This window comes from Saccopteryx leptura, chromosome 3, assembly GCF_036850995.1.
Source record: "Saccopteryx leptura isolate mSacLep1 chromosome 3, mSacLep1_pri_phased_curated, whole genome shotgun sequence".
NCBI lineage: Eukaryota > Metazoa > Chordata > Mammalia > Chiroptera > Emballonuridae > Saccopteryx > Saccopteryx leptura.
Window position 1 is genome coordinate 62790414 of NC_089505.1, and position 24972 is coordinate 62815385.

General features: G+C 48.8%; 1 protein-coding gene and 1 long non-coding RNA gene across 4 annotated transcripts in view; one reads left to right on the plus strand and one right to left on the minus strand.

Annotated features, from left to right (window-relative positions):
- On the minus strand, nt 1–16376 carry LOC136399005 (uncharacterized). The gene is made up of 3 exons (XR_010750091.1): nt 16265–16376; nt 12846–13007; nt 1–153 (listed from the first exon to the last, which is right to left on the minus strand). It is a non-coding gene; the product is annotated as an uncharacterized lncRNA (long non-coding RNA).
- The window catches only part of LOC136398996 (poliovirus receptor-like), a 13707-nt gene continuing 5091 nt past the window's right edge, over nt 16357–24972 (plus strand). Inside the window, exons 1-6 of one of the 3 annotated variants that reach the window (XM_066373711.1) lie at nt 16370–16543; nt 19688–20065; nt 21516–21815; nt 22802–22916; nt 23693–23841; nt 24699–24812. In XM_066373711.1, the coding sequence (XP_066229808.1) occupies nt 16465–16543; nt 19688–20065; nt 21516–21815; nt 22802–22916; nt 23693–23841; nt 24699–24812 (1135 nt within the window). In that variant the 5' untranslated portion in view covers nt 16370–16464. Of the gene's footprint in view, nt 16544–19687; nt 20066–21515; nt 21816–22801; nt 22917–23692; nt 23937–24698; nt 24813–24972 lie in introns of all 3 variants that reach the window. The other 2 variants (XM_066373713.1, XM_066373712.1) reach the window with 2 other exon arrangements.

Genomic DNA, 24972 nt, shown 5'->3' on the forward strand with positions numbered 1-24972 from the left:
GCCCTGACATCCCAGCTCCAACCACTTGATATCAGCATTTAACAAACCCTTCAAAGTCGCCATGAGAGATGAATGGAACCAATGGATGAAGTCTTCTGGGGACAATTTGACACCAGCAGGAAGAGTGAAGAAACCAACTGTAGAAGTTTGTACCTGGGTGAAAAGATACTGGGATAATATCAAGATTGAGATAATTGTCAAGTCATTTAAGAAGTGTGGCATTTCAAATGCCATAGATGGAACTGAGGAAGAAGCAATATATGAAGACAGTGATTCGTCATCAGACACAGATGAGGACAAGCTAATGGATGGGAGTTTTGACAGTGATAAGGAGTTATATGAATTTTATGATGAATAAAACTTGAGTTCAAAAATGTTATGTAATACATTTTTTTTCCAATTTTGGGCTCCAAAATTAAGGTGCGTCTTATACATGGGGGAATACAGTATTTATCAGACATTACACCAAAGGGCTATAATACATCATTTCCATTTATTCCTCAAACCCTGGAAAGCAGACGCTCTTATTAGCTCCACTTTACAGATGGAGAATTATCACTGCCTAGCTGTGAGATACACAGCCCTGCACCCTGTCTCCTTGGAATTTACAGCCTGGTGGGTGATAGACTCAGCCCTAGAGAGTGACACTCAGAGTGAGGGAGGCTGGGACAGAGATGCTTAAAGGGATTTGGAAGACCAGAGAAGGGATTGCCCAGCCTGGAAGTCCAGGAAGACTTCCTGGAGGAGGGAGTGGCTCAGCCAGGACCTGAAGTGTTAGTAGCCATGAGCCAAGTGAAAAACCAAGTAAAAGTGTTCCAGCTGGAAGGTGAGCAAATGTGGTTTGTTTAGAGGAACTGCAAGGGTTTCAGTCTGGCTGACAGGTAAACGGGGAGGTGAAGAGATGTCTAGTCACCAGGGGCCAGGTAACACAGCAGCTGATAAACCAGGCTCAGGAATCTGGACTTTTTGTTTTGTTTATTCATTTGTTTTGTTTTTTTAGATCCCATATATGAGGGAAAGCATACTGCTTTGTCTCTCTCTCTGACTTATTTCATTTAGCATAATACTTTCCGGGTCCATTCATATTGTCACAAATGGCCAGATTTTTTTCCATTGCTGAGTATAGATGAAAAAGGGGCCACATACTAAACCTGACAAGCTCAGGAGAGGCCTGCATGGTGGCCTTACAAACTCAGAGACCCAAAGTAACCACATAGGATGGTCTGAGCATAAAAATTTGAAACTAAAGGCAAGTCACAGGGTTAGTCACATCCTAGGTCTATAGAGTCCTTGACAAAAGTGAATCTTTACCTTAAGTGAACCTGTTTATTGTCTTTTTGCATCTAAGATAACATATCTTTGAAATGTCAGAGGGATCTCCACCTTTTCCAGACCCTTCAGGGCACAGCCACCACACACTCATCCCTTCCCGGGAGGCCTGGCCCACTAGAGACTTCATCATCCACACCTCACCTGCCCACCTCGCAGACTGTGTGAGAATTGAGACATCGATGTGGATAAGCCATGAAGGACCATGCAGTGTGAAGTGTCTGACAACTGGGACACTTACTTATTTCATGTTGGTCAAGGGTCAACTGTATATTACACATTAAACCTTAAGAGTGGTTTTCTCTGGGTAGTGGGATTTTGGATTATTTGTTTATATACACACAGAAACTACTTCTTTACGTGTAGTTTCTAATTTTTCTAGTGTGGGCAGCTCTTTTGACGTTCTCTCTTCAAAATGGTCACTATAATTGTGCTAAGTTTATGAGTATCCCTCCTCAGTCCAGAAAGGTGACTCTGACTGTAATCTGGATTTGCCCACAGGAAAACAAATGCTCCAAGGAGCACTGAGCTGTTTGCTCATTTTCCTCTCTCGGAAGATGATGTTATTGTTAGCATAGGCAGTTAACTGGTTATTAAAGGAGAAAATGTAGTCCAAAGGCATCAAAATATTAAAGTTTAATGAAAATGGAAGGCCTGTTTTAGTAGGAAGCTGCAATATCCCATTTAACTTAATTTGCTAGGAGGCTAAAACATTCCTGGCCCAACTGCATATTTCAGGAATCCATTGTGTCCTCAGAATCCATTGTACCCTCAGCCCTCCAGACTCAGGTTTGGGAGGAATTTTCCAAGGCACTGCCAGTCCAATGCCGGGGCAAACAAAGAGAAAATTCTTCCATTTTAAAACATGCACAGCCCTGGCCAGTGGCTCGGTGGATAGAGTGTCAGCCCAATGTGCAGATGCCCCGGTTTGATCCCCAGTCAGGGCACACAGGAGAAGTGACCATTTGCTTCTTCCTTCCTTCCTCTCCCCTTTCTCTCCCTCTTCCCCTCCCATAGACAAGTGGCTCAATTGGTTTGAGTGTGGCCTCAGGTGCTAGAATAGCTCCATTGTAGCACATCAGCCTCAGGCACTAAAAATAGCTCGGTAGTCAAGCATCAGCCCCTGATGGGGTTCCTCAGTGGATCCTGGTCAGGGTGCATGTAGGAGTCTGTCTCACTATCTCCCCTCCTCTCACCTAGACAAACAAACAAACAAAAAAAACAGACATGCACAGTGGAAGTTAAAATCAGACAAAGGTGCCTGACTGGTGGTGGTGCAGTGGATAGAGCATCCACCTGGGATGCTGAGGTCCCAGATTCAAAACCCCGAGGTTGCCAAGCTGAGTGCGGTGTTGCTGGCTTGAGCATGAGATTGTAGACATAACCCCATGGTCACTGGCTTAAGCCCAAAGGTCGCTGGCTTGAAGCCCAAGGTTTCTTTTTTTTTTTTTTTTTTTTCAGAGACAGAGAGAGAGTCAGAGAGCGGGATAGACAGGGACAGACAGACAGGTACAGAGAGATGAGAAGCATCAATCATTAGTTTTTCATTGCGCGTTGCAACACCTTAGTTGTTCATTAATTGCTTTCTCACATGTGCCTTGACCGCGGGCCTTCAGCAGACCGAGTAACCCCTTGCTCGAGCCAGCGACCTTGGGTCCAAGTTGGTGAGCTTTTGCTCAAACCAGATGAGCCCGCGCTCAAGCTGACGAGCTCAGGGTCTCGAACCTGGGTCCTCAGCATCCCAGTCCAACGCTCTATCTACTGCACCACCACCTGGTCAGGCAAAGCCCAAGGTTTCTGGCTTGAGCCCAAGGTCACTCACTGGCTTATGCAAGGTGTCACTGGATCGAATGGAGCCCCCTGGTCAAGGCACGTATGAGAAGCAACCAATAAACAACTAAAGCGCCACAACTACGAGTTGATGCTTCTTATCTCTCTCTCTCTCCTTCCTGTCTCTTTCTATTAAAAAAAAAAAAAAAATTGACAGGGACCATGAAAAACTGGGTGGTCCAGAAACAATATTTGTTAGAAAGATGTAAAGCCAGGTCTGACCTGTGGTGGCGCAGTGGATAAAGCGTCGACCTGAAAATGCTGAGGTCGCGGGTTCGAAATCCTGGGCTTGCCTGGTCAAGGCACATATGGGAGTTGATGCTTCCTGCTCCTCCCCCCTTCTCTCTCCCTGTCTCTCTCTCTCTCTCTCCTTTCTAAAATGAATAAATAAAATAAAATAAAAAATTAAAAAAAAAAAAAAAAAAGAAAGATGTAAAGCCAGTAGCCACGGCCACCATCACAGCCTCCTGCTCCATGCAGATTCTCATTTGATTCGGACAGACGTGTTGGGCAGATAAAATGTATTATGCTCACTTTGTTGAGAATGGCGCTGCCCACGTGGGGCCGTCGCCCAGGTGATATTAATGTGTGTTGAGAATCCTTGTAGCCTGGGGCTTGGTTTTGGGATTAAGCCTTTCCCACCCTTTTTGATGTGGGGTGGTACAATCCAATCATGCCTCAGAGAAGTGACTTTGTATTAGAGACTTCCTATTTTGTATATTGGATTAAAGGGTTTGAATCTACACTATAAAATGGGGGCAGAACGGGAGCTTGCTCTCTTGGTTCCTGGGATGATTAGCATGAGAGAGCAGAGGAAGCGCTGGAGTGCTGAGTGAGATGCCAGTTTGTGTAGAGTTTGTATCTGGGATAAGGAAGGAGATGGGGAACTGAGGAGAATAAGGCTGGTGAACTAGAAACCTTTGATTCTAGGAAACTCGGATAAGTCAGTGGCTTTGTGAACACTGAATGTGAGTGGGTTTTGGAGCCCAGTGTGTGTTTTTACTTGCCCGCCGGGTGCAAGCTAGAATTAAAGACTATGGCCCACCAGTTTTTGGCTCCATTGTTTCTTTACCGACTGTCCGAATCCAATGCGAACCTGCATGTGAATGGCCACGATGGAGTCTCCTGGCCTTACAAGACGGTAAGGAAACAACAGAGCCAAGAACTGCTGGGCCATTAGCTTTAATCCTAGCTTGCACCTGGTGGGCAAGAAATAAACACAGTGGGAAAACACTTCCCTTTCCATTCAGGCTTCCCAAAGCCACTGACTTATCCGAGTTTTCCTAGGATCAAAGGTTTGTACCTCACCAGCCTTATTCACTTCTGTTCCCCATCTCCTTCTTACTGCACAAACTCTGCACAAACTGGCTTCTCTTTCAGCACTCCACCATCTTGGCTGCTTCTCCTCTCCTCCATGTGGCCTTTTTCTGCTCTCCTGCAGCATGGGCTCCTCTGCCCCATTTTATAGTGTAGAAATCAGAACCTTTAATCCAATATACAAACAAGGAAGTCTCTGATACAAAGTCACGTAGGGTGGGAAAGGCTTAGTCTTTTTTTTTTAAAGCCATTTTATTTTTATTTATTTATTTATTTTTTAAATTTATTCATTTTAGAGAGGAGAGGGAGAGACAGAGAGGAGAGACAGAGAGAGAGAAGGGGGAGGAGCAGGAAGCATCAACTCCCATATGTGCCTTGACCAGGCAAGCCCAGGGTTTCGAACCGGCAACCTCAGCATTTCCAGGTCGACGCTTTATCCACTGCGCCACCACAGGTCAGGCCTGGAAAGGCTTAGTCTTAAAAGTAAGCCTTAGGCTATAATGACCACACCTGCTTATAGCCTGTTCCCCACACTCAATGCAAACTATAAGCCAGCAAACATATATGTCATATTTACAAACTTATTTGACCAACAGAAGAGGAAACCTAGTCCTTCTTGGCCCAAAATATAAACAAGGGCCAGACAGAGATCCAGCTCTTTTTGCCCTATCTCTGCCTTCCTGCTGAAAGAAATGTGCTAGTCACATTGGCAGCCATGCTGAGTGAGCTGACAGCCAGATGATCTCCCAAGTACAGGCTTTGAGCAGCACGTGGGCTGGACTGAGCTTTGATATGGGCTAACCCATGGCGCAGAAAATGTGGACTTTGATCTTTATGCTGGGTTTACTGAAGATTAGACTGGACTTTTTCCTTGGGGGGACATATGGCGATAAGACACTGGGAACCTGTGAACAATCTTCTACTTCAACTCCAAATAAAGCTTACTGCAAAAGCCTAAGCTTTACCAAGTGCAGGTTTCATAAAATGCTTTTTACACGACACTGTACACAAGCCCCATCAGAACTGGAATCAACGAGAAAGCAATCAATGAACAACTAAGGTGCCACAACAAAGAACTGATGCTTCTCATCTCTCTCCTTCCTATCTGTCTGTTCCTATCTGTCCCTCTCTTTGACTCTCTGTCTCTGTCAAAAAAATAAAGAAAAAAAAGAACTAGAATCAAATCAAGATTATTATGGTCTTTAAATTGCTCTTATACAAGTTGGTAGCATGAGCTGGTTCTCTATACCAGGTCACCCCCCAGAGTTCCAGTAAAACTTAGGGCCTAAAGTTTTAAAAACCCATCAATGGAACATGAGGCCATCCAAGATAGTTCTAGTCTTGGAAACTGCCTGGAGATCCAACAAGTCACGTGGCAGACAAGGGCATGTAAGATAATCCCAAGAGACACACGATAAAACTGAGACTTGTGCAGTTACAGGGCTTACCCGAGGCCACTAGCCAGAGCCAGCCAGTAGCAAGAGCACAGCCCAGGCCACCTGCTCTCATCCAGAGATCCCCTCTGGTCCTCAGGGCTGCCTCCCAGGCAGGACGGAACTCAGGTTCTGAATTCTACTGTTGGCACAGAAGAAGTAAGTACAGACAGGAGAGAATGAGAAGGGTAGAATAAACAAATCATCTGCACCTATTGGACTTTGTAATTAAAAGGCAGACTAATTTTAGAAACGCATGAGTCTAAATTGCCATCAGTTAGACAACCAAAATGGAAGTCCTGAAAAGAAAAAAAATCTGCCTTCGTGAAGCTGACACAAAATGGACACAAAAAGTCTTCGAAATGATCTTATTTTAATCGGTTATCTAAGATCAAGCCGTACCATCCTGATCCAAAAAAAGCACGAAGCCTGTTAAGTGCAGCCAGGCCATGTGGCCACTGCACAGTCCCTGCCCAGCTGGAAGAGTCTTGTTTCAGACACAGGTGCCTGCTGGCCTCGCTGGCACATGGGGAGGGCCCAGCCTACAGCCGGGCCTTGCCCAGTGCCCCCAGTCCGTGGGAGAGAGCAAATATCTACACTCCCAAGAGAATGGCTTTGCCTTCCTTCCGTGTACAGAGCTACTATATGTAGCTAATATGTACTCCAACCTCCCTCATTGCCCCAGAACAGTGAGGGCTGTGTCTTTGTATCATTTCAATTCCTCACATTACAGGGCAGCCTCGATTCTTCTAAACAAAGTACTCTGGGTGAAGGACATTAGATGTAGTAACCTCAGTGGCAGTGTGGCATGCTTCTAGAGGTCACCTGGATGGAATCAGTCAAAATAAAAAAAGCCATAACCAGTGGACACAGGCCCTGGACGAGTAGCTCAGTTGGTAAGAGTGTCGTCCTGATACGCCAAGGTTACAGGTTCAATCCCCAGTCAGGGCACGTATAGGAATCAACTAATAAATGCAGGGATTAGTGGAACAAGAAATCGATACTTCTCTCTCTCTCTTTCCTTCCTCTCTCTCTAAAAGTATTCAATCAAACAATCAATCAATAATTTAAAAACAAAGAAGAAAGCCAAAATCAGTAGACATGTAACAGATAAGTAATCATTCCTGGCATGAAAGTCCACAATTGTAGTGGTTGGAGGTTGCCGTAACCACCCTTTGAAAGAACACACATAAGAAGTTGTGTGACAGAACTGAGGAAAATAGAACAGTCCAGTGGATGTGTCCCGGTACCCGGGGCGCTCCTCCAACCTGCACTAACACTCACTGGGGGCTGGCGCCTGTGACAGGGACACCAAGTCCACAAAGGTAAGAGGCAGCAAATCTAATCAGTGTTCTGAATTACAGTACATGAAATAGTATTTGGAAGTTGAGCTAAATTTATATCATACTAAGTGGACATCTAACCTGAAGAGTTTGCTCCTGCCAGTTGGGATGGAAGAACTATTTTGGATCTTCTCCTTGGAAAATGGGAGCTCACATTGTATCTGGGACTGCTTTATTTTCAGCCAGGTGTATAATGCTCTGACTCATATACCAGGAGACCACCTTTCAGGCAGGAAACATCATTAGAATCATGAAGTCCAAGCTCTCAGGCCATTGAAGGACTTTACAGGGTAGGATCAACTGGTTTTAGGACCTAACCACTGAATGTTCATTGGGAATTCAACTCTGTGTTCAAAACCATATTTCCTGGCCCTGGCCAGTTGGATAGAGCGTCAGTCTGGCACGCAGACGTCCTAGGTTCAATCCCCGGTCAGGGCACACCATCCACTTCTCTTCCCCTCTGTTGGGCAGATAAAATATATTATGCTCACTTTGTTAAAGATGGTGCTGCCCACATGGAAGCCTGTGGCCCAGGTGATATTAATGTGTGTTGGGGGCGGGCTGTGGGCAGGCAGGATCCTTGTAGCCTGGGGCTTGGTTTTAGGACTAAGCCTTTCCCATCCTTTTTGATGTGGGGTGGTACAATCCCATCATGCCTCAGATAAGTGACTTTGTATTAGAGACTTCCCTATTTTTTATATTGGATTAAAGGTTTTGATTTCTGCACTATAAAGTGGGGCAGACCAGGAACTTGCTCTCTCGGTTCCTGAGATTAGCATTAGAGAGGAGAGCAGAGAAAGGCCACCTGGAGGAGAGGAGAGGCAGCCAAGATGGTGGAGTAATGAAGGAAAAGCCAGTTGGTGCAGAGTTTGTGCAGAGAGAAGGAAGGAGATGGGGAACAGAGGTGAATAAGTCTGGTGAGCTAGAAACCTTTGATTCTAGGAAACTTGAATAAGTCAGTAGCTTTGTGAGCACTGAATGAGTGGGTTTTGGAGCCCAGTGTGTGTTTTTACTTGCCTGCTGGGTGCAAGCTAGGACTAAAGATGATGGCCCATTAGCTTTTGGCTCCGTTGTTTCTTTACCAACTGTCCGAATCCAATGCGAACCTGCATGAGTCAGGCTGCTGTGATGGTGGCCCTGGCTACTGGCTTTACACCCTCTTCTCTCCCTTCTCTCCCTCTTCCCCTCCTGAAGCCAGTGGCTCAATTGGTTTGAGCATGGACCCCGGGCACTGAGGATAGCTCGCTTGATTTCAGCATCGGCCCCAGAAGGAGGCTGCCAGGTGGATCCTGGTTGGCATGCATGTGGGAGTCTGTCTCACTATCACCCCTCCGCTCACTTAAAACAGAACAAAACAAAACTGTATTTCCCACACTTGGAGTGATGGAGCACAAACGGACCATGGTTCCTCCACCTTGGGACTTCACCTACACCTGCCTTAACGAAGCTCCCTTAGGTGAGCTATAAAACACAGAACAAGTTAAATACAAAGCATCAGACAGTGATGCTTGCTGTGGGGGAACAAAGAGCAGGAAAGCACAGCTGTCACCTGCTGTTTCGAGTAGGGAGGGTTTCCCTGAGCAGGGAGCCATGTGCACCGCTGTGGGAGAGGTTGGGCAGAGAGAGGCTGGGGAAGAGGCCCGCAGGCGCTGGCGGAGTGCAGACTGTTAGGTTGGGTGCCAGGAAGAACCAGGCCAGAGAGGTTTTTAAGTAAAAAGTTTACTAAAGCACCTTCCAGCAGAGGGGCCACGGCCAGAAAGGCATCAGCAGCAAGTCAGGGGAGGGGACATCTTTTGCAGGGTAGGTGATCAGGTCCGTCTGGTATTGTGAGTTGAAGTCTGTGACACCCTAGGATCGGATGTTCTGTTCACTACCATTGGTTTATTGCCTCTGCTTGAGCAACGGGACATCTGTTAACCATGGCAATTTGTGGCCCAGAGACATTGTGTGCATGCATCAGCAGTAAAGGAACAATGCGCCTATGGAAGTTAAGGCACCTGTATGGAAAAATACTGGCAAAAAACATTTAACACAGCAGGGAGGTATAAGTATCATCCTAACAAATGCCAGAAGAGTGTGAGGAGCTGAGGGCAGAGAGGCTTAGTGGGCGGCACCGGGAGATGGCCAGGTCCTCAGCTACTGAAGGACGCCCACCTTTACTGCAAGTGAGATGAGGGCCGTAGCCGGGTCCCATGACTGTCCACAGCCTCACTCTGCCCCGTCTGCTAGGCTCGTTCCCCCGGTGCCACCGTGCTATAAGAGTTAACTACCCTGTACCCACCGATGTAAAAGAAGTGTGTGCCTACCTGTGATTTACTTTGTACCCAATCTCAGAGATTGCCCCGCTTTGCTCCACCCCTCACCCCCCACTTAATCTACCATTAATGGATTTCTCTTAACCATCCTTACAGCTCCTTCATGATTGTAATGTACAAAATCTGCTGCAAAACTGCATTTCTCCAGAGCATTTTCTCTGGAGATTTTGCTTCTTGGCAATTTTGGCTCAAATAAACTCATAAAAATTCTCTACAGTTTGGATGTTTCTTTCTTTTGTTCTTAATCAAGTGAGAGGCAAGGAGGCGGAGAGACAAGACTCCCGCATGCGCCCCGACTAGGATCCATCCAACAATCCCCATCTGGGGCTGATGTTCTGTTCATCTGGGGCCGCTGCTCTGTTGCTCAGCAACTGAGCTATTTTAGTACCTGAGGCAAGGCCTTGGAGCCATCCTCAGCACATGGGGGCCAACTTGCTCATTCAAGCCATGGCTGCGGGAGGATGGAGGGAGGAGAAGCAGACTGTTGCTTTTCCTCTGTGCTCCAACTGGGAATAGAACCCAGGACTCTCACACGCCGGGCAGGTGGTCTACCACTGAGCCAACCAGCTAGGGCAAGTTTGAATGTTTCTTAAATCAATATGAGTAATATTCCATTTGTGTGTGTGTGTGTGTGTGTGTGTGTGTGTGTGTGTATACATATATATATATATATATAAACACATAAAGAAAAAAAAAAACAGAAATGGACCCATAGATATTTTTAACTTAAGAAATGTTTAAATCTGTAGTTATTAAGGAAAGAAAAAGAGAAGAATTTGGACTCTGTCCTGCGGAAACCAGAGCTGGCAGAGGGTGAGGCTTCCATTAGTCATCAGACCATAGAAGTAAGCGTGGAGGGCAGGTTTCATTTCCTCCATCGGGCCTTGGGAAGACTGGAGGGGAACAACCTGGGAGGCAGCAAACGCCAGGGCGGGGGCGGGGGCTGGTGAAGGATGGGAGAGGGGAAGTCGGTGACAGCTCTGGTTGCCAGCTCTCAGGAAAGACAGGTAGTCAGATGTTGTCTGGAGGGGGGGGGGTTCCCAGTTTTTTTCCTGTCGAGATTCAGACGAAAGCTCTGCCCCAACCCACCATCCCATTCTCTGTCATCCACCACAGCACCACAAAGAGGGCAGGACAGGGCTGTCGCTGCTGTTTTTCACCAGAGGAACATGAGATTTAGCTGCGGTGAGGTCCTCGCCCTGTAGAAAACTCTCTATGGTCTCTGCTGCCCATGGCTCCTAATCAGAAGTGCCCAGTGAGGGGATGAGGGTGTCACTGCCTCAGGACATCTGTCAGAGCTGCTGCCATTGCTTCAGCAGGTACATAAATAACTTGTTAACTGTGTCACTTATTTCCAAATAACGTATTTAACCATCACCACACATTAATTTTATTTTATTAATTGAATTTATTAGGATGACATAAGTTTGCAAAACCATACAGACTTCAAGTGTACAACTCAATAAAACATCAACAGCACACCACATGTTTTTATCATCCCCTATTCATGGATGAGATAAAGAAGGCAAGAAAATCAGTACAGGTGGCTTCAATCACCAGCTATTAATTGGTGAAACTGGAATTTGAACCAACAGAGTCACACTCTGAAGCCCCCACCCCTAGCCCACTGTCCCCAACCTCCATCCCCCTCCTCACCTCCTAGAAGCATGACAGCTTTTAGGAATGTGTGAGTCTGTCCTTATGTGGAAAAATCACCAGGCTATCTTGCTAAGTAAAGAACAGAAAGAAGCAGAACAATGCTACTGCTTGTCTTTCCAGTGTGGAGTGGAAGAGTAAGGAAATATACTCATTTGCTTGATTATACAAGCTTCTAGGTGATAATCCTTTTGGATCCAAAATTGGAAAGCCATGGATCTCTAAGAGGTCCTTGGAGACATCCAATAACTTATTCTTTTCTTTTTTTTTTTTACAGAGACAGAGAGTCAGAGAGAGGGATAGATAGGGACAGACAGACAGGAACGGAGAGGTGAGAAGCAACAATCATTAGTTTTTCGTTGCGACACCTTAGTTGTTCATTGATTGCTTTCTCATATGTGCCTTGACCGCGGGCCTTCAGCAGACTGAGTAACCCCTTGCTCGAGCCAGCGACCTTGGGTCCAAGCTGGTGAGCTTTTGCTCAAACCAGATGAGCCCGTGCTCAAGCTGGCGACCTTGGGGTCTCGAACCTGGGTCCTCTGCATCCCAGTCCGACGCTCTATCCACTGCGCCACCACCTGGTCAGGCCCAATAACTTATTTATTCTTTCAGTTTAGTCCTTGAGTGAAGAAATATATCTACAACTGGCCCCAACCCTTGAGGAATTTAGTCTTGACTGGGAGACACACAGAAGCAATTGCTGTGTCTAAAACCAAACTTGCAATTCCTTCCAAACCTGCTGCTGCTACTGCTGCTGCCACCATCAACCACACTGCTGTCAAAGGGACCTCCTCCTTCCCTCAGGCCAGAGCCAGGGGGCATCATTTAGAAAGAGAGGTCTCTCCACGCCCCATATCCAAACTGTAAGCAAAGCCCTTGGTCTCTACCATCAAAGTACCCTGGAATCCAACCACTTCTCACCACCCCTGCCACCACCCTGAAATGAGCCTCCACCATCTCCCTCCTGGACCATTGTAGTCATTTCCCAACTAACGTCAACCCTCACCCCCTGCCGCCCAGCGTCACATGGTAAGTTCCTCACACGGCAGCAGTGGGATCTGGTTAAAACACAAGTCCTGCCTAACGAGGAGGTGGCGCAGTGGGTAGAGCATCAGACAGAGACGTAGAGGACCCAGGTTTGAAACCCTGAGGTCCTCACCTTGAACACGGGCTCATCTGGTTTGAGCAGGGGGTCACTCGGTCTGCTGTACCCCCCCATCAAGGCATATATGAGAAAGCTATCAATGAACAACTAAGGTGCCACAATGAAGAATTGATGCTTCTCATCTCTCTCCCTTCCTGCCTGTCTGTCCCTCTCTGTCTCTCTCACAAAAAAACCCACAAGTCCAATCATATTGTCAGCACAAACTCTCTCAAGTCCTTCTCTGTCTCCTCAAAACGTAAACATCTCTCCATGGCCTACTAGGTCCACTAATATCGAGCCCCTTCAAACCTCTTTGAACTATTCCTTTTACTCCTCATCACTCTTTCCATTCTAGTCACACTGGTCCCTGTGTTGGTCCTCAAGTCATCAAGCAAGTTTCTACCTCAGGGTTTTTGTACTTGCTTTTTCCCCAGTCATTTGAAGAACTGACTTCATTTAGGTCTCTGCTTAAACTTACCACCTCAGAGATGATTTTTCTATCAGTCAGCTTTCAGTAGGTTTCGCTGCTAAAACAAACCGCCCCAAATCTTGATGACTTGTATTATTAATTTCTCACTCACATTACACACTGACCAAGGGTTGGCTGAAGCTCTTCACACCTTGTCTCTATCCTGGGATCCTGGCAGGAGGAGGGGGAAAAAATCAGCCACAACTTTGAAACATCTGTTTAGAACTTGCCTGTGTCTTCCTCTCCCAATACAAGCCAACTGGTGAAACCTAGCTCACAGGCTCCCACCTACCACAAGAAACACTAACAATGTATTTGGTGTATGTCTTAGGTAGGAAGGTCACAAAGGGGAAACCGAGGGAGGGGGGGCAAAGTGTTGGGCAGCCATGAAGGGAGATATTTTTCTTTTTTCCTGCTTTTAAGTGAGAAGAGGGGAGATAGAGAGACAGACTCCCACATGCACCTTGACCAGGATCCACCCAGCAATCCCCATCTGGGGCTGATGCTTGGACCTACCAAGCTATCCTCAGCACCTGGGGCCGATGCTCTGACCAATCAAGCTACTGGCTGCAGGAGGATTAGAGAGAGAGAAAGAAGGGGGAGACAGAGGGGAAAAGATACAGATGGTCGCTTCTCCTGTGTGCCCTGACCGGGGACCAAACCAGGACATCCACACATCGGGCCGACACTCTATCCACTGGGCAAACTGGCAAGGGCCAAAGGTGGGATTTTAAAGAAATTCTTCCTCCTCTTCTTGCCGTCTGGTTTTTCTTCACAGTTTTTATCGTCCCCTGTCATAGTACCGTCCACTTTTTTTCTCTGTCCACAGCTCCCATCCAGCCTGGGACCTCCAGGGGAGCAGGACCCTCATCACTGTATCTTCAGCTCTGAGGATAAAGCTTAGCCATATAAGGTGCTCAATAAATACATACTGATTAAATGAACCCAAGGAGAAAAGGGCCATGGTGGGGAAGCCCCCGGAGCTGTGGGAACCAAAGGAGGGTGGTTTCAGTAAGACCCCAGACCACCCCTCTGGGCTTAGAGGTCAGGAGGGGCCAGGGAATTTAGTGGCTTTAGGCAAACCAGACAGCTCTTGGCTCAACCCACCCATTCCAACTGGCACCTCATGTCTTCATCCGGTTCATCCAGACCTGAAACAGGACATTTTATTTAATGCAGCAATTTGACAGCATGAACCCTTCAGCTTTCCCACGTATTTATTGAACCCCCCCCAATTCTTTTTGGCTCAGGAATAGCAGCCACCAAAGGCCCTTTCTCTCGCATTGACCCTCATTACATCCTAGCCTTGTCCCTGAGACCCTCCTTTCCCTTGACCCACCTCTGTTTTCATCCCTAATCTTCACCCCATCCCTGACCCTCAGCCCTACCTTGACCCTGCTTCTGAGTCTTAGTGACTGGCAGCCCGTACCACCCCCGCTGTGTGGAACTGTTTGGGACCAAGGCTCAAAGGCAAGGGTAGTCAACCTTTTTATACCTACCGCCCACTGTTGTATCTCTGTTAGTAGTAAAATTTTCTAACCACCCACCGGTTCCACAGTAACGGTGATTTATAAAGTAGGGAAGTAACTTTACTTAATAAAACTTATAAAGCAGAGTTACAGCAAGTTAAAGCATATAATAATAATTATTTACCAAGTACTTTATGTCGGATTTTCGCTAAGTTTGGCAGAATAAATCTTTATAAAACAATTTACTGTAGTTAAATCTATCTTTTTATTTATACTTTGGTTGCTCTGCTACCGCCCACCATGAAAGCTGGAACGCCCACTAGTGGGTGGTAGGGACCAGGTTGACTACCACTGGTCTAAGGGTTTGTTTTCAGACAGAGGCCCTGTTCCTGTTGCCAAAGAGTCACATGCTCAGGGGGGGAGATGCAGAAGATGGGGTGAGTTGGGACAAACGTCAGCGGTGGTGGTGACTGGGGACAGACAGCCTCTGACCACCAGCGCTCTGGAGAAGGCTGCTAGAGTAGAGCCATGCAGCTGGGGAGTGCCGAGAGGAGGGGGAACCCCGGGGGTGACAGCATGGTCCACAGGAGGAACCTAGCAGTCAGGTTCCTGATTCAGAGAATGACTCAGCAGCCCAGAACAAGAGTGCCAGAAAATTCAGAGATTTCCCAGAGATCAGCTTTCCTGTTTCCATTCAGAAATTCACCTACATACATCCAGGCCACGCACCAGAGCCACCGACCCATGGCTGTGGGCTAAGAGTGGGGATTGGGTCCCAGTCAGAGAGGGCAGCAGGGACAGAACCCTCCAAAGTGGACACAGCCCAAAGGGAAATTTTTCTAGAAAGATATAGGGATGTCACAGAACAAGGGTCAGAGCTGTTAGTGGGCCTGGTGAGGACCATGGCCAGCATGGACACACAGGAGGCCAGGAAGTCTCCAAGCTCTATATCTGCGTTGTTGACTTTCTGGGTCTCTCCCCTCTCAATTCTCTCTCATCTTGCTCTGTCTGTCCTTGAGTCTCTGCTACTCTCCTCTCCTTTATCTTTGTGTGTGTTTCTCTCTTAGTCACTGTCCCTGAGGATGTTTCCATTTCTCAGTGTCTATCTCAGTCTCTCACTTTCTCTCTCCTTGCCTTCCCTGCTGTCTTGTTGCTCTATTAACCATGCTCACCTCCAGACATGATGGTGTTCTGGGTATTAAACTATTAATGGGCTGTTTCCCTCCAGGATGAGGTGGGCACCAGACGGCAGGAATTTGTGTCTGTATTATTTTTGTTACATCCCTATGCCTGCAATACTGGCTGGCTCAATAAACATATTTGTTCTTTAACTTTTTTATTGTGGTAAAAAACACATAACATAAAATTTAACATCTTAACCATTTTAAGTACACAGTTCAGTGGCATTGAGTATATTCACATTACTGTCACCACCATCCATCCCCAGAACCCTTTTCATCTTGCAAAACAGAAACTTTATATTCATTAAACAATAACTCCCCAATCCCCCCCAGCTCCTGGCAACCACCTCAATAAACATATGTTGAATTCTCACCATTAGTAATTAATTGATGATAACTGGAAAGCAACAATACCAGTTATTGTTATAGCTGCCAGGAATTGGGCTAAGCAGTTGCTTGTTGAAGATTTACAAAAACTCCTGTGAGATAAAAGTATTGTTAATCACGTTTATTTCTCAGATAAGGAAACTGAGGCCCCAAGAGGAGAAGCAACTCGCCCTTTTCTGGCTCTTAAGGGGGGGTGGCAGGTGGAGTGTGGGGGGGGGGGTCAAGCCCTGTGGTTAAGAACTTGGGATCTATCCCGACTGTATGTTTGAATCTTTTACTCACCAACCACAGCTGTGGCTTTAGAAAGCCATTGAATCTCTCTGCGTGACTCAGTTTCCACGCCTAGCAAGCGGGATCCGCATATCAGAAGCTTCCAGCTCTCGGGACTCACCTTTTACGGGAAGTTGCGCAGATTAAACAGCATGGCCGGGCGTGGAGGGACCTGGTGCGGGTCTAGAAACTCCCGTAGTCGGAGTTCCCCTCCCCCACCCCCAGGCTCCAGTGGCAGGCGGAGTTTCTGGGCGGGGCTTCAGAAAGCGGAGCCCGGCGGAGCGGGCCAATCGAGCAGACGCTCCCAGAAGGAGCCACAGCATGGCCAGAGCTGGTACCTTTGGGCCATCGCTATTGCTGCTGTCGCTGCTGTTGCTGTCCTGGCCGCCCGCGGGAGCCGGTAAGTGACCCCGCACAGTCCTCGGGCCCCGGGCCCCTTGTCCCTGGTCCCTGGCCCTTCCGACCATGCCGGGCATTCGGACCCCTGGGTGCCCGAAGCCTGAGTGCGCTGCCCTTCACCATCCAGGCCCCTTTTTGTCTCAGAGTTGTAGGTAAAGGGGATTGAGCAGGGTTCACTTCTCAATTTACAGGAAGAAAATCGGCTGAATTGTCGTTAAGTGAGTCACTCTCCAGGAAAACTGAGCGCAGGTGATTCATGGCCCTGCTCACCACGCCCACACCGCACCCTCCAGATTCCCAGGCTTCCTGATAGCGACAGAGGGGAGAGAGATAGTGAGACAGACTCCCGCATGCGCGGGAACCGGGATCCACCAGGCAACGCAGTTTGGGGCTGATGCTCGAATCAACCGAGCTATCCTCAGTGCCTGGGCAGAGGCTTGAACAAACCAACCCACTGGCTGCGAGAGGAGAAGAGAGAGAGAAGGGGGAGAAGGAGGGGACGAGAAGCAGATGGTCGCTTATCATGTGTGCCCTCCCAGACACTCACTGGAGGGCCAATGTTCTAACCATTGAGAAACTGGTCAGGGCCTCATTCAGTCATTCTTGCATGCATTCAGCCCATGCACGTTTATTGAGCACATACTATGTGCCAGGCAGGATGCAGCTCTGAAGTCACATGGCCCTGGGTTCAAAAACAGCTTTAGCCATTAATACCTGTGTAAGCTCAGAAAAGTTACCCAAGCTCTTTATTCCCATAAAATGTTTTGAGGGTGAGGGAATCCTACCCACCCAGTAAGATTGTCTAGGGAGGATGCTGAGCAATGCTGAATGCACTGGATAAGAACAATAATGATGATGATAATGATAATTCATGGGAACAATAATAATACTAAATGCAGACTCAGGGAAGCCAGAGACCTTCATCACAGCATTTCCTAAAAGTTGATTCACCAAACACTGAGCACTTTTCCAGAAGAAAGAGTGCCCAGGCTTGAGGAGTCCACCATGAGCCACCTTCAGGAGAAACCTGGCATGGATTCTGTTGTGACCCCATTTACAGATGAGGAGACTGAGGCACAGAGAGAAGACGTAACTTGCCCAAGGCACCCAGCAAGAAGTAGAAGAGCCAGTGAGTGAACTGAAGCAGTGACCAGGGCCCCCTCTATCAGGACAGGAGAGCCCAGGGCCCGGGGGTCTGGATGCAGGATGGGCCAGGCCCAGATCTGAACCCAGGTTCTGCCCCTTAAATGCTGGTTAGCCCAGGCAAGTGGCTTGACCCTCCAAGACCCACTTGCTCCCTCTGTCCAACGTGATGAAAATACTGACACATATTTTATGGGGCTGTGGAGAGGGTTGGAAGTGGCCACACTTAAGGGAGCAACTCAGTGCCTAGTTTGAGTGTGATGATTACACAGAAACCCACTGAAAGAAAGGCCACTTCATCCCCACAGCAGCTTTATTTAAGAAGTAGACCTTAACTTCTGGTAGAGGAAATCGCCAGAGAAGGGCACTCACTTGCCCAGAGCTGCATAGCAGGTCAATGGTAGAGCTGGCATTCAAACTCAGACTAGTATGCTCACCACTTACAATTCCTTGTGTCCAAACTGTACCCTCCACACAGCACCACTGTCCACTACCCCCTGGCTTCCTCTTCCTCATAATAACAGTAATTGTAATATTCACATTTTAGAGTGCTTGGCATGTGCTAATTCCTTTACATAGATTTCACCATTTAGTCCTCCCAACAACCCTAAGTTATAAGTATCCCCATTTTACAGATAAGGAAACTGAGGCTCAGAGAAGTGAAACCACCTAAAAAGGGCTACAGCTAGTGAGTGGCAGAACCAGGGCTTCAAAAACTTGACCCTCTCCCTTCCCATCTTCAACATTAACTTTGTTATTATTAAAAGAATACGTAGCGGCCCTGGCCGGTTGGCTCAGTGGTAGAGCGTCGGCCTGGCGTGCAGGAGTCCCGGGTTCGATTCCCGGCCAGGGCACACAGGAGAAGTGCCCATCTGCTTCTCCACCCCTCCCCCTCTCCTTCCTCTCTGTCTCTCTCTTCCCCTCCTGCAGCCGAGGCTCCATTGGAGCAAAAGATGGCCCAGGCGCTGGGGATGTCTTCTTGGCCTCTGCCCCAGGCGCTAGAGTGGCTCTGGTCGCTCCATTGGAGCAAAAGATGGCCCAGGCGCTGGGGATGGCTTCTTGGCCTCTGCCCCAGGCACTGGAGTGGCCCTGGTCGCGGCAGAGCGATGCCTCGGATAGGGATGGGCAGAGCATCACCCCCTGGTGGGCGTGCCGGGTGGATCCCGGTCAGGTCATGCGGGAATCTGTCTGACTGCCTCCCCGTTTCCAGCTTCAGAAAAAAAAAAAAAAAAAAAAAAAAGAATACGTAGCATTGTGTTTATTAATATCAACAAGAGCTAATGTATGTTGAGGACCTATTACATGCTGGAGCCCCAAGCAGAAAATTTTAATATAGAGCTGTGGCTTAGAGGTCAGGACTTTTTGACTGCCCAGATTCAAATCCCACCATTACCACTTACCCTCTGTATAGCCTGGAACAAATGACTGTGCCTCAGTTTCCCCATCTATAAAGTGGAGCTGACAGTAGTGCTTGCCTCAAGAAGCTCTTGAAGAACTAAATGCTGAGAGATGTGTTGAAGCATTCAGAACCACCCTGGAGTTTATTCCCCTTTTCACTCCTGTAAATCAGAGATGCTCTAATCACTGACAGTGAGTCCTGCTGTAAATGACAGCGTGACTTAAAATGGATGACATGGGAGTGATGAAAAAGTCCTAGAACTAGGTGGTGGTGATGTTTGCACAACATCGTGAGTGTAATCAATGCCACCAAATTGTACACTTTAAAATGGCTCAAACTGCAAATTTAATTTTAACCACAATTTACAATGATTCTGATTTGGAGCAACCATAGTAATAGTAAAAGATACAGTAAGGATAGCCAAGTGAAGGGGTGCCCACCTGGCTGCAGATCCAACACGGTTGCTCTCACTCTCACGGGCTCCGGGATCAGACTTGACTCTCCCAAACTTACACACATACTCCCAAGGGACTCCAGGCCCCAGATAAGCGGTCTTCTTGGCGCCCAGTTCTGACCCGTCCCCTGCACCCCATTTCTCCGCAGAGATTGCAGCTTTCCAGGTGGAGGTGCAGCCCCTGGTGCGTGGCTTCCTGGGGGAAGACGCAACGCTGCTGTGTAAGCTGCAGCTGCAGGAACACGACGTCCGGGTAACGCTGGTGACGTGGCAGCAGCAGGACCCCGCAGGGGTACCCCGCAGTGTTGCTGTCTTTCACCCAACGCAGGGTGCCAGCTACCCCGCGGACCCCAGCTTCCCAGAGCATCGGAAGCTGGAGTTTGTGGCCGCCAGGCCTGGCGAGAAGCTGCGGGACCTATCGCTGGCCGTGCGGGGGTTGCGCGCTGAGGATGAGGCCAACTACACCTGCCACATCGCCACCTTCCCTCACGGTAGCAAGAGCGCCAGTACCTGGCTCCGTGTACTCGGTGAGACAGCAGGAGGGGCCCGAAAGGGAGGGGCGTGGGGGCCATGGGGAAATAAGCAGGGCAGGAAGGGCCCAGGATGGTGTGATGCCCTCCGGAACAGAGATCCTCTGAGGATAAAGGTTGGTGAGGGAAGCAGGAGAACTGGGTTTGCGTTCCAATTAGACACTACCGGCTTGGGCGAGTGGTTCCATCTCAGGTCCTTCCGCATCTGTAAAATAGGGCGGGTAGCCAGAGTACTGCCCTTAGCAAGCTGTCCTGAGGGTCCCGGGAGTTCCTCCAGGTGACCCACTCAGAACCGAGATCCATGTGAGCTGATAGCAGTCAGCTATTGACACTCCCTTTGTCTAGGAAGGGAGAGTTGGAAGGACCAGCTGGAAGCGGCCGGGCTCTGATGCCCAGCAGAGGAGCGCTTTCTCCAAGGGGCCTCGACGCCCTCTAGCGTCATCAGGGAATCGCGGGTTCATTTTCTTGGGCACTGGGGAAAGAAAACAGGACAGGCCCTCTTCTTGGAAATTGAATAAGAAGTCTGTGTGCCTCAGTTTCCTCATCTGTGAAATGGATATTGTTATGAGGATGAATAAGAGCTGATTTTTATTTTCGGCTTATGTGTCAGGAACTGTTCAGTCTTTGCATGAGTGACTCATGAAAGGTCAAGTGCTTGGAGCAGGGCCTGGCACGCAGCCTCCCCCGGGAAAAGGCTGCTCTGGTCATTTCAGCAAACCTGGGACTTCAGGTCTTATAGTTTAGGATGAGGGTAAAACAAAACCAGTGAGTCAAGTTAAAGAGAAGTCTTCAGTAAGTAATAACCACTGCAGTGATGGGGAAGGAACTGAGTGAAGCCCCAGGCTTGGGAATAACCAGGATGATGGTTAAGAGACAGACCTTGAGTGAAAGCCCAACTCTCTCACTTACAACCTTGAGCCTATCACTTCCCCTTTTAACCTTCAGGGCACAGTTTAGCCCTCCTTCCCTCCATAAAGCCATCCATAACCCCTCGATTCAGGCCTCTGGTCTCCCTCATCTCCGCCTTGCCCGCTGTGACAAGACATCTGGGGAAGAGTCCGTCTTCCAGTTGGACTGCACAGCCCATCAAGGCAGGGCTGGGGCTGTGTGGGTCACTGCTGGGTCCTCAATATTGCCCATCACAGAGCCAAGCAATGCATTCAATTACCAATAATAATAACATTTATTGAGCACTTATTATGTGCCAGGTAGCATTTTAAGAACTTTACCTGCATATTCTCATCGTCTGTGATCCTGTCATTCCCATTTGACAGACAAGGAAACTGAGGCACAGATTTGCCCAAGGCCACCCAGCTGCTCAGGATCTGAGCTGGAATTTGAACTTAGCTGTCCTATTCCCTCAATTAGCCACCTTTCTCTGCTGCTGAGACGTTGGTCAGATGACTGCAGGTGACGAGTGACCTGTCTCTTTTGCTCCTCTCCCCAGCTAAGCCCCAGAACAAGGCTGAGACCCAGGAGGTCCTGCTCAGCCCGCTGGACCAGGAGCCTGTGCCTGTGGCCTGCTGTGTCTCCATGGGAGGTCGCCCACCTGCCAGAATCTCCTGGTCCCTGGATGCAAAGGCTAATAACAGCCAGGAGCCAGGACCCCTGCCTGGCACATTTACCACTACCAGCCTCTTAACCTTAATACCCTCAAGCCAGGTGGACGGCAAGAATGTCACGTGCACAGTGGAGCACGAGAGCTTTGAGAAGCCTGTCCTGCTGTCTGTGACCCTCACTGTGCCTTGTGAGTGTGCCCAAGTGTGAGCGAGGGTGGGAACCACAGCCAGACTGCCTCCACCCCACCCGCATCATCTACACCAACTCCTGTAGGCTACAAACAATACGGCTCTTCATTAACTCTACCAGTTTCTTAGGCCACGGTCAGCGTTGCTCCCCAGGCTGTCTCCCCTAGCGCCCCCGGCCACTGTCTGCACTGACGCCCGTGCTGTCTACATTGGCTCCCCGGTCGCTCTCTGCACTGACACCCATGCTGTCTACACTGGCTCCCTTGAGCAGTCTCCACTCACCGCCTACACCTGCTTCCCCAGGCCGCTGCACACATTGACCTTGCCTCCTTGCCACACTGCTTCCTTGTTATTTATACCAACTCGCTGTCCACATTCTACACTGCCTTATCTTTATCTGCACCACCCCCACTGTCTGCACCAGCTCTGGGGAGTTGTGTCTGTGTTATCTAGACTGCTCCTGTGTACACTGGGCCCCCTTGACTTTGTCACTGGGTCTGAGGAAGGAGGAAATCTATGCTGACTGTCCCCTCCGAAAGAAAGAAAAAACGCTCTGTGTCATTGGCCTTCCCCTGGAAACTTTGAAAAGTTTTCCTATCGATGATGTTTGGGATGGATGTGGGGTCATCCAGGATTCTACCTGCAGGACTAGTCAGAGCCTTGAATATGTCCCATGTGCTATGCATGTCCAAGAGGCCTATTCTTACAGCACTTCCAAGGCACACCAGGCCCTGGCTACCCAGGAAAACTAGCAGATAGAGGCCAGTCCTGAGAAGCCCTCTCTGTGCCCTGCTACCTCCCACTGAGCCAGGGACTCCCCGGTTTCTAAGAGGGAACCCATTGCCCCAGCCTAATCACAGGCCTCTCCATCTTGGGCTATTCCCCAAACCAGTTGAGGTTTTTTCCTGTTCTGGCATGAATCTACATATCTTTATACTCCTCTGAAGGCTCCCTGTCTCTGAGCTTGTATGTCTGTTTCACTCAGACCCCCCGGAGGTCTCCATCTCCGGCTATAAGGACAACTGGTATCTTGGCCGTAGTGAGGCCCTGAAGTGTCATTTTCGCAGCAACCCAGAGCCCACAAGCTATGACTGGAACACGTGAGTCTAGGCGGATCTGGACTCCTGGGTCTGAGGAAGGAGGGGCCAGGGGTCCAGGCTTTTGGGGCTGAGGGGGGAGGGGCTGAGGGGGTGAAGAGAGGATCGCTGCAGTTGATATAGAGTGGCCAAGGAATGTGTTGCTAAGGAGAAGTGTGAGCAGAGGCCTGAAGGAGGTAAGGGTAAGCTGCACGGTACCTGGGGGAAGAGCATTCCAGGCAGAGGGAACAGCATATGCGAAGACTGAGGTGGGAGCATAGCTGGATTGTTTAAGGATCAGCAAGGGAAGAATAACATAATATGGCCATTGTATCAAGGGCCAGCTTATGTGAGTCCTGTGGCTGTGGTAAGGACTCAGGGTTACCCTGAGTGAGGCAGGAGGGCTCTGAACAGAGGAGGAATATGAGCTGACAGTTCTAACAAGATCGCTCAGTCTGCTGAGTGGGGGACCGAGTCGAGTTGGGGGTAGGGTTGGAAACAGGGAGTCCATGAGAAAAGGGCCATGGTGGCCCAGGAGGGGCATCAGACCAGGGTGGTGGCAGTGGGGGCCCTGAGGAGTGACCAGATTCTGGATAGGTTTAGAAGGCAGGGCAGACAGAATCTGCTGGTAGGTTGGATACATGTGTGAGAGAAGGAGTTGGGGAATTTCAGGGCTATTTTCAACTCATATCACAGATGGTGTGAGGTTGTGTGTACTCCTGGCGGACCGTGACTGCTCAGTCACGTGTCTCTCTTGGCCTTCAGCAAAAGCTACTTCCTCACTCATCTGTTTCTCCCAGGACCCTGGGTCCTCTGCCACCTTCTGCTGTCGCCCAAGGCACCAACCTCCTGGTCCATTCCGTGGACAAATCGGTCAATACGACTTTCATCTGCCATGTCACCAACGCCGTCGGGACTGGCAAGGCAGAACAGACCATCCTGGTCAAAGGTGAGGAGCTCCCTGGTGTGGAGAACAGGCGAACCAAAGGAGGAAGTCACAGCAGGATTCCATCAGAGGGAAGAGTCGAGTGTAGAAGACACTGGGTGAGGGAGACCCTCAACCACAAGAATGTTCTGACTTCCATCCTTCCCCTGGCCCCTCATGAAAGGATCAACAGGGTCAGCTTTACTCTCTTTTTAACCCAGCACCTGTGCCATGGGAACGATTGTACAACTGCCCGGTACTGGCTGGGGTAGTTGGGCAATGCCTCTTCCCCCAGAGACCCAGAAAGGCCTTTTCAAATGTATTAAGCAGAACTCTATCAGTTGCAACTGATAAGAGCTCAACTCAAAATCGTTGAAGCAATAAGGGGACTTTATTGAAAATGTACTGTCAGGTATGGTTAAATTCAGGCGCTCCAACTGTAAAATCCAGGAACTTTTCTTTATCTCTCTTGTCTCTGTTTCTCTTTATGCTGGTTTTATTCTCAGACAGACTCTCCCCTGAGGGAGGCAAGATGGCCCTCAACAGCCACAGGCTCACATCCCAGTAGTGTAGTAATTCCGGGGGAAAGGATACCCCGCTTTCAATACCTCTAGTCAAAGTCCCAGGACCGGCTCTCATTGGCTCAACTTAGATCACAGCCCCTCTATGAACCAATCACAGCAGCCAAAGAGAATGGAATGCTCTGATTGGCCAGGCCTGGGTCAAAGTCCCAGCCTACGAACCAGAAGGACTTTGGTCCACCTGAACCATATAGAATGAGTCAGAATTGTAGCTTTCTAAAGGAATAAGGGGTAATGTATGTGGGGTAGGTGAAAACCCAAAAATATCTGAACCTGAATTCCTGCCTCCTTCTTTTCCAGAAGAACCTCCCAAGGGGTTGTCCCCTGGGATCTTGGCCCTCATCATCATCCTGGCTGTGGTTTCGGTTGTGGTTGTTGGGGCCATGCTTTGTAAATGGTGGTACAAACGCTTCCGTGAGTTCCCTTCTCTTTGTCACGTCCCCTGCCTGTCTGCCATGAATGAGCATCACTACAGCTGCCATAATTGAATAACGAGTACGCTAAGCCCTTTCTTTCCCTGGCAGCCTCTCACTGAATCCTCACCCTAACACCAGAGGCTCCATCATTTTACCAG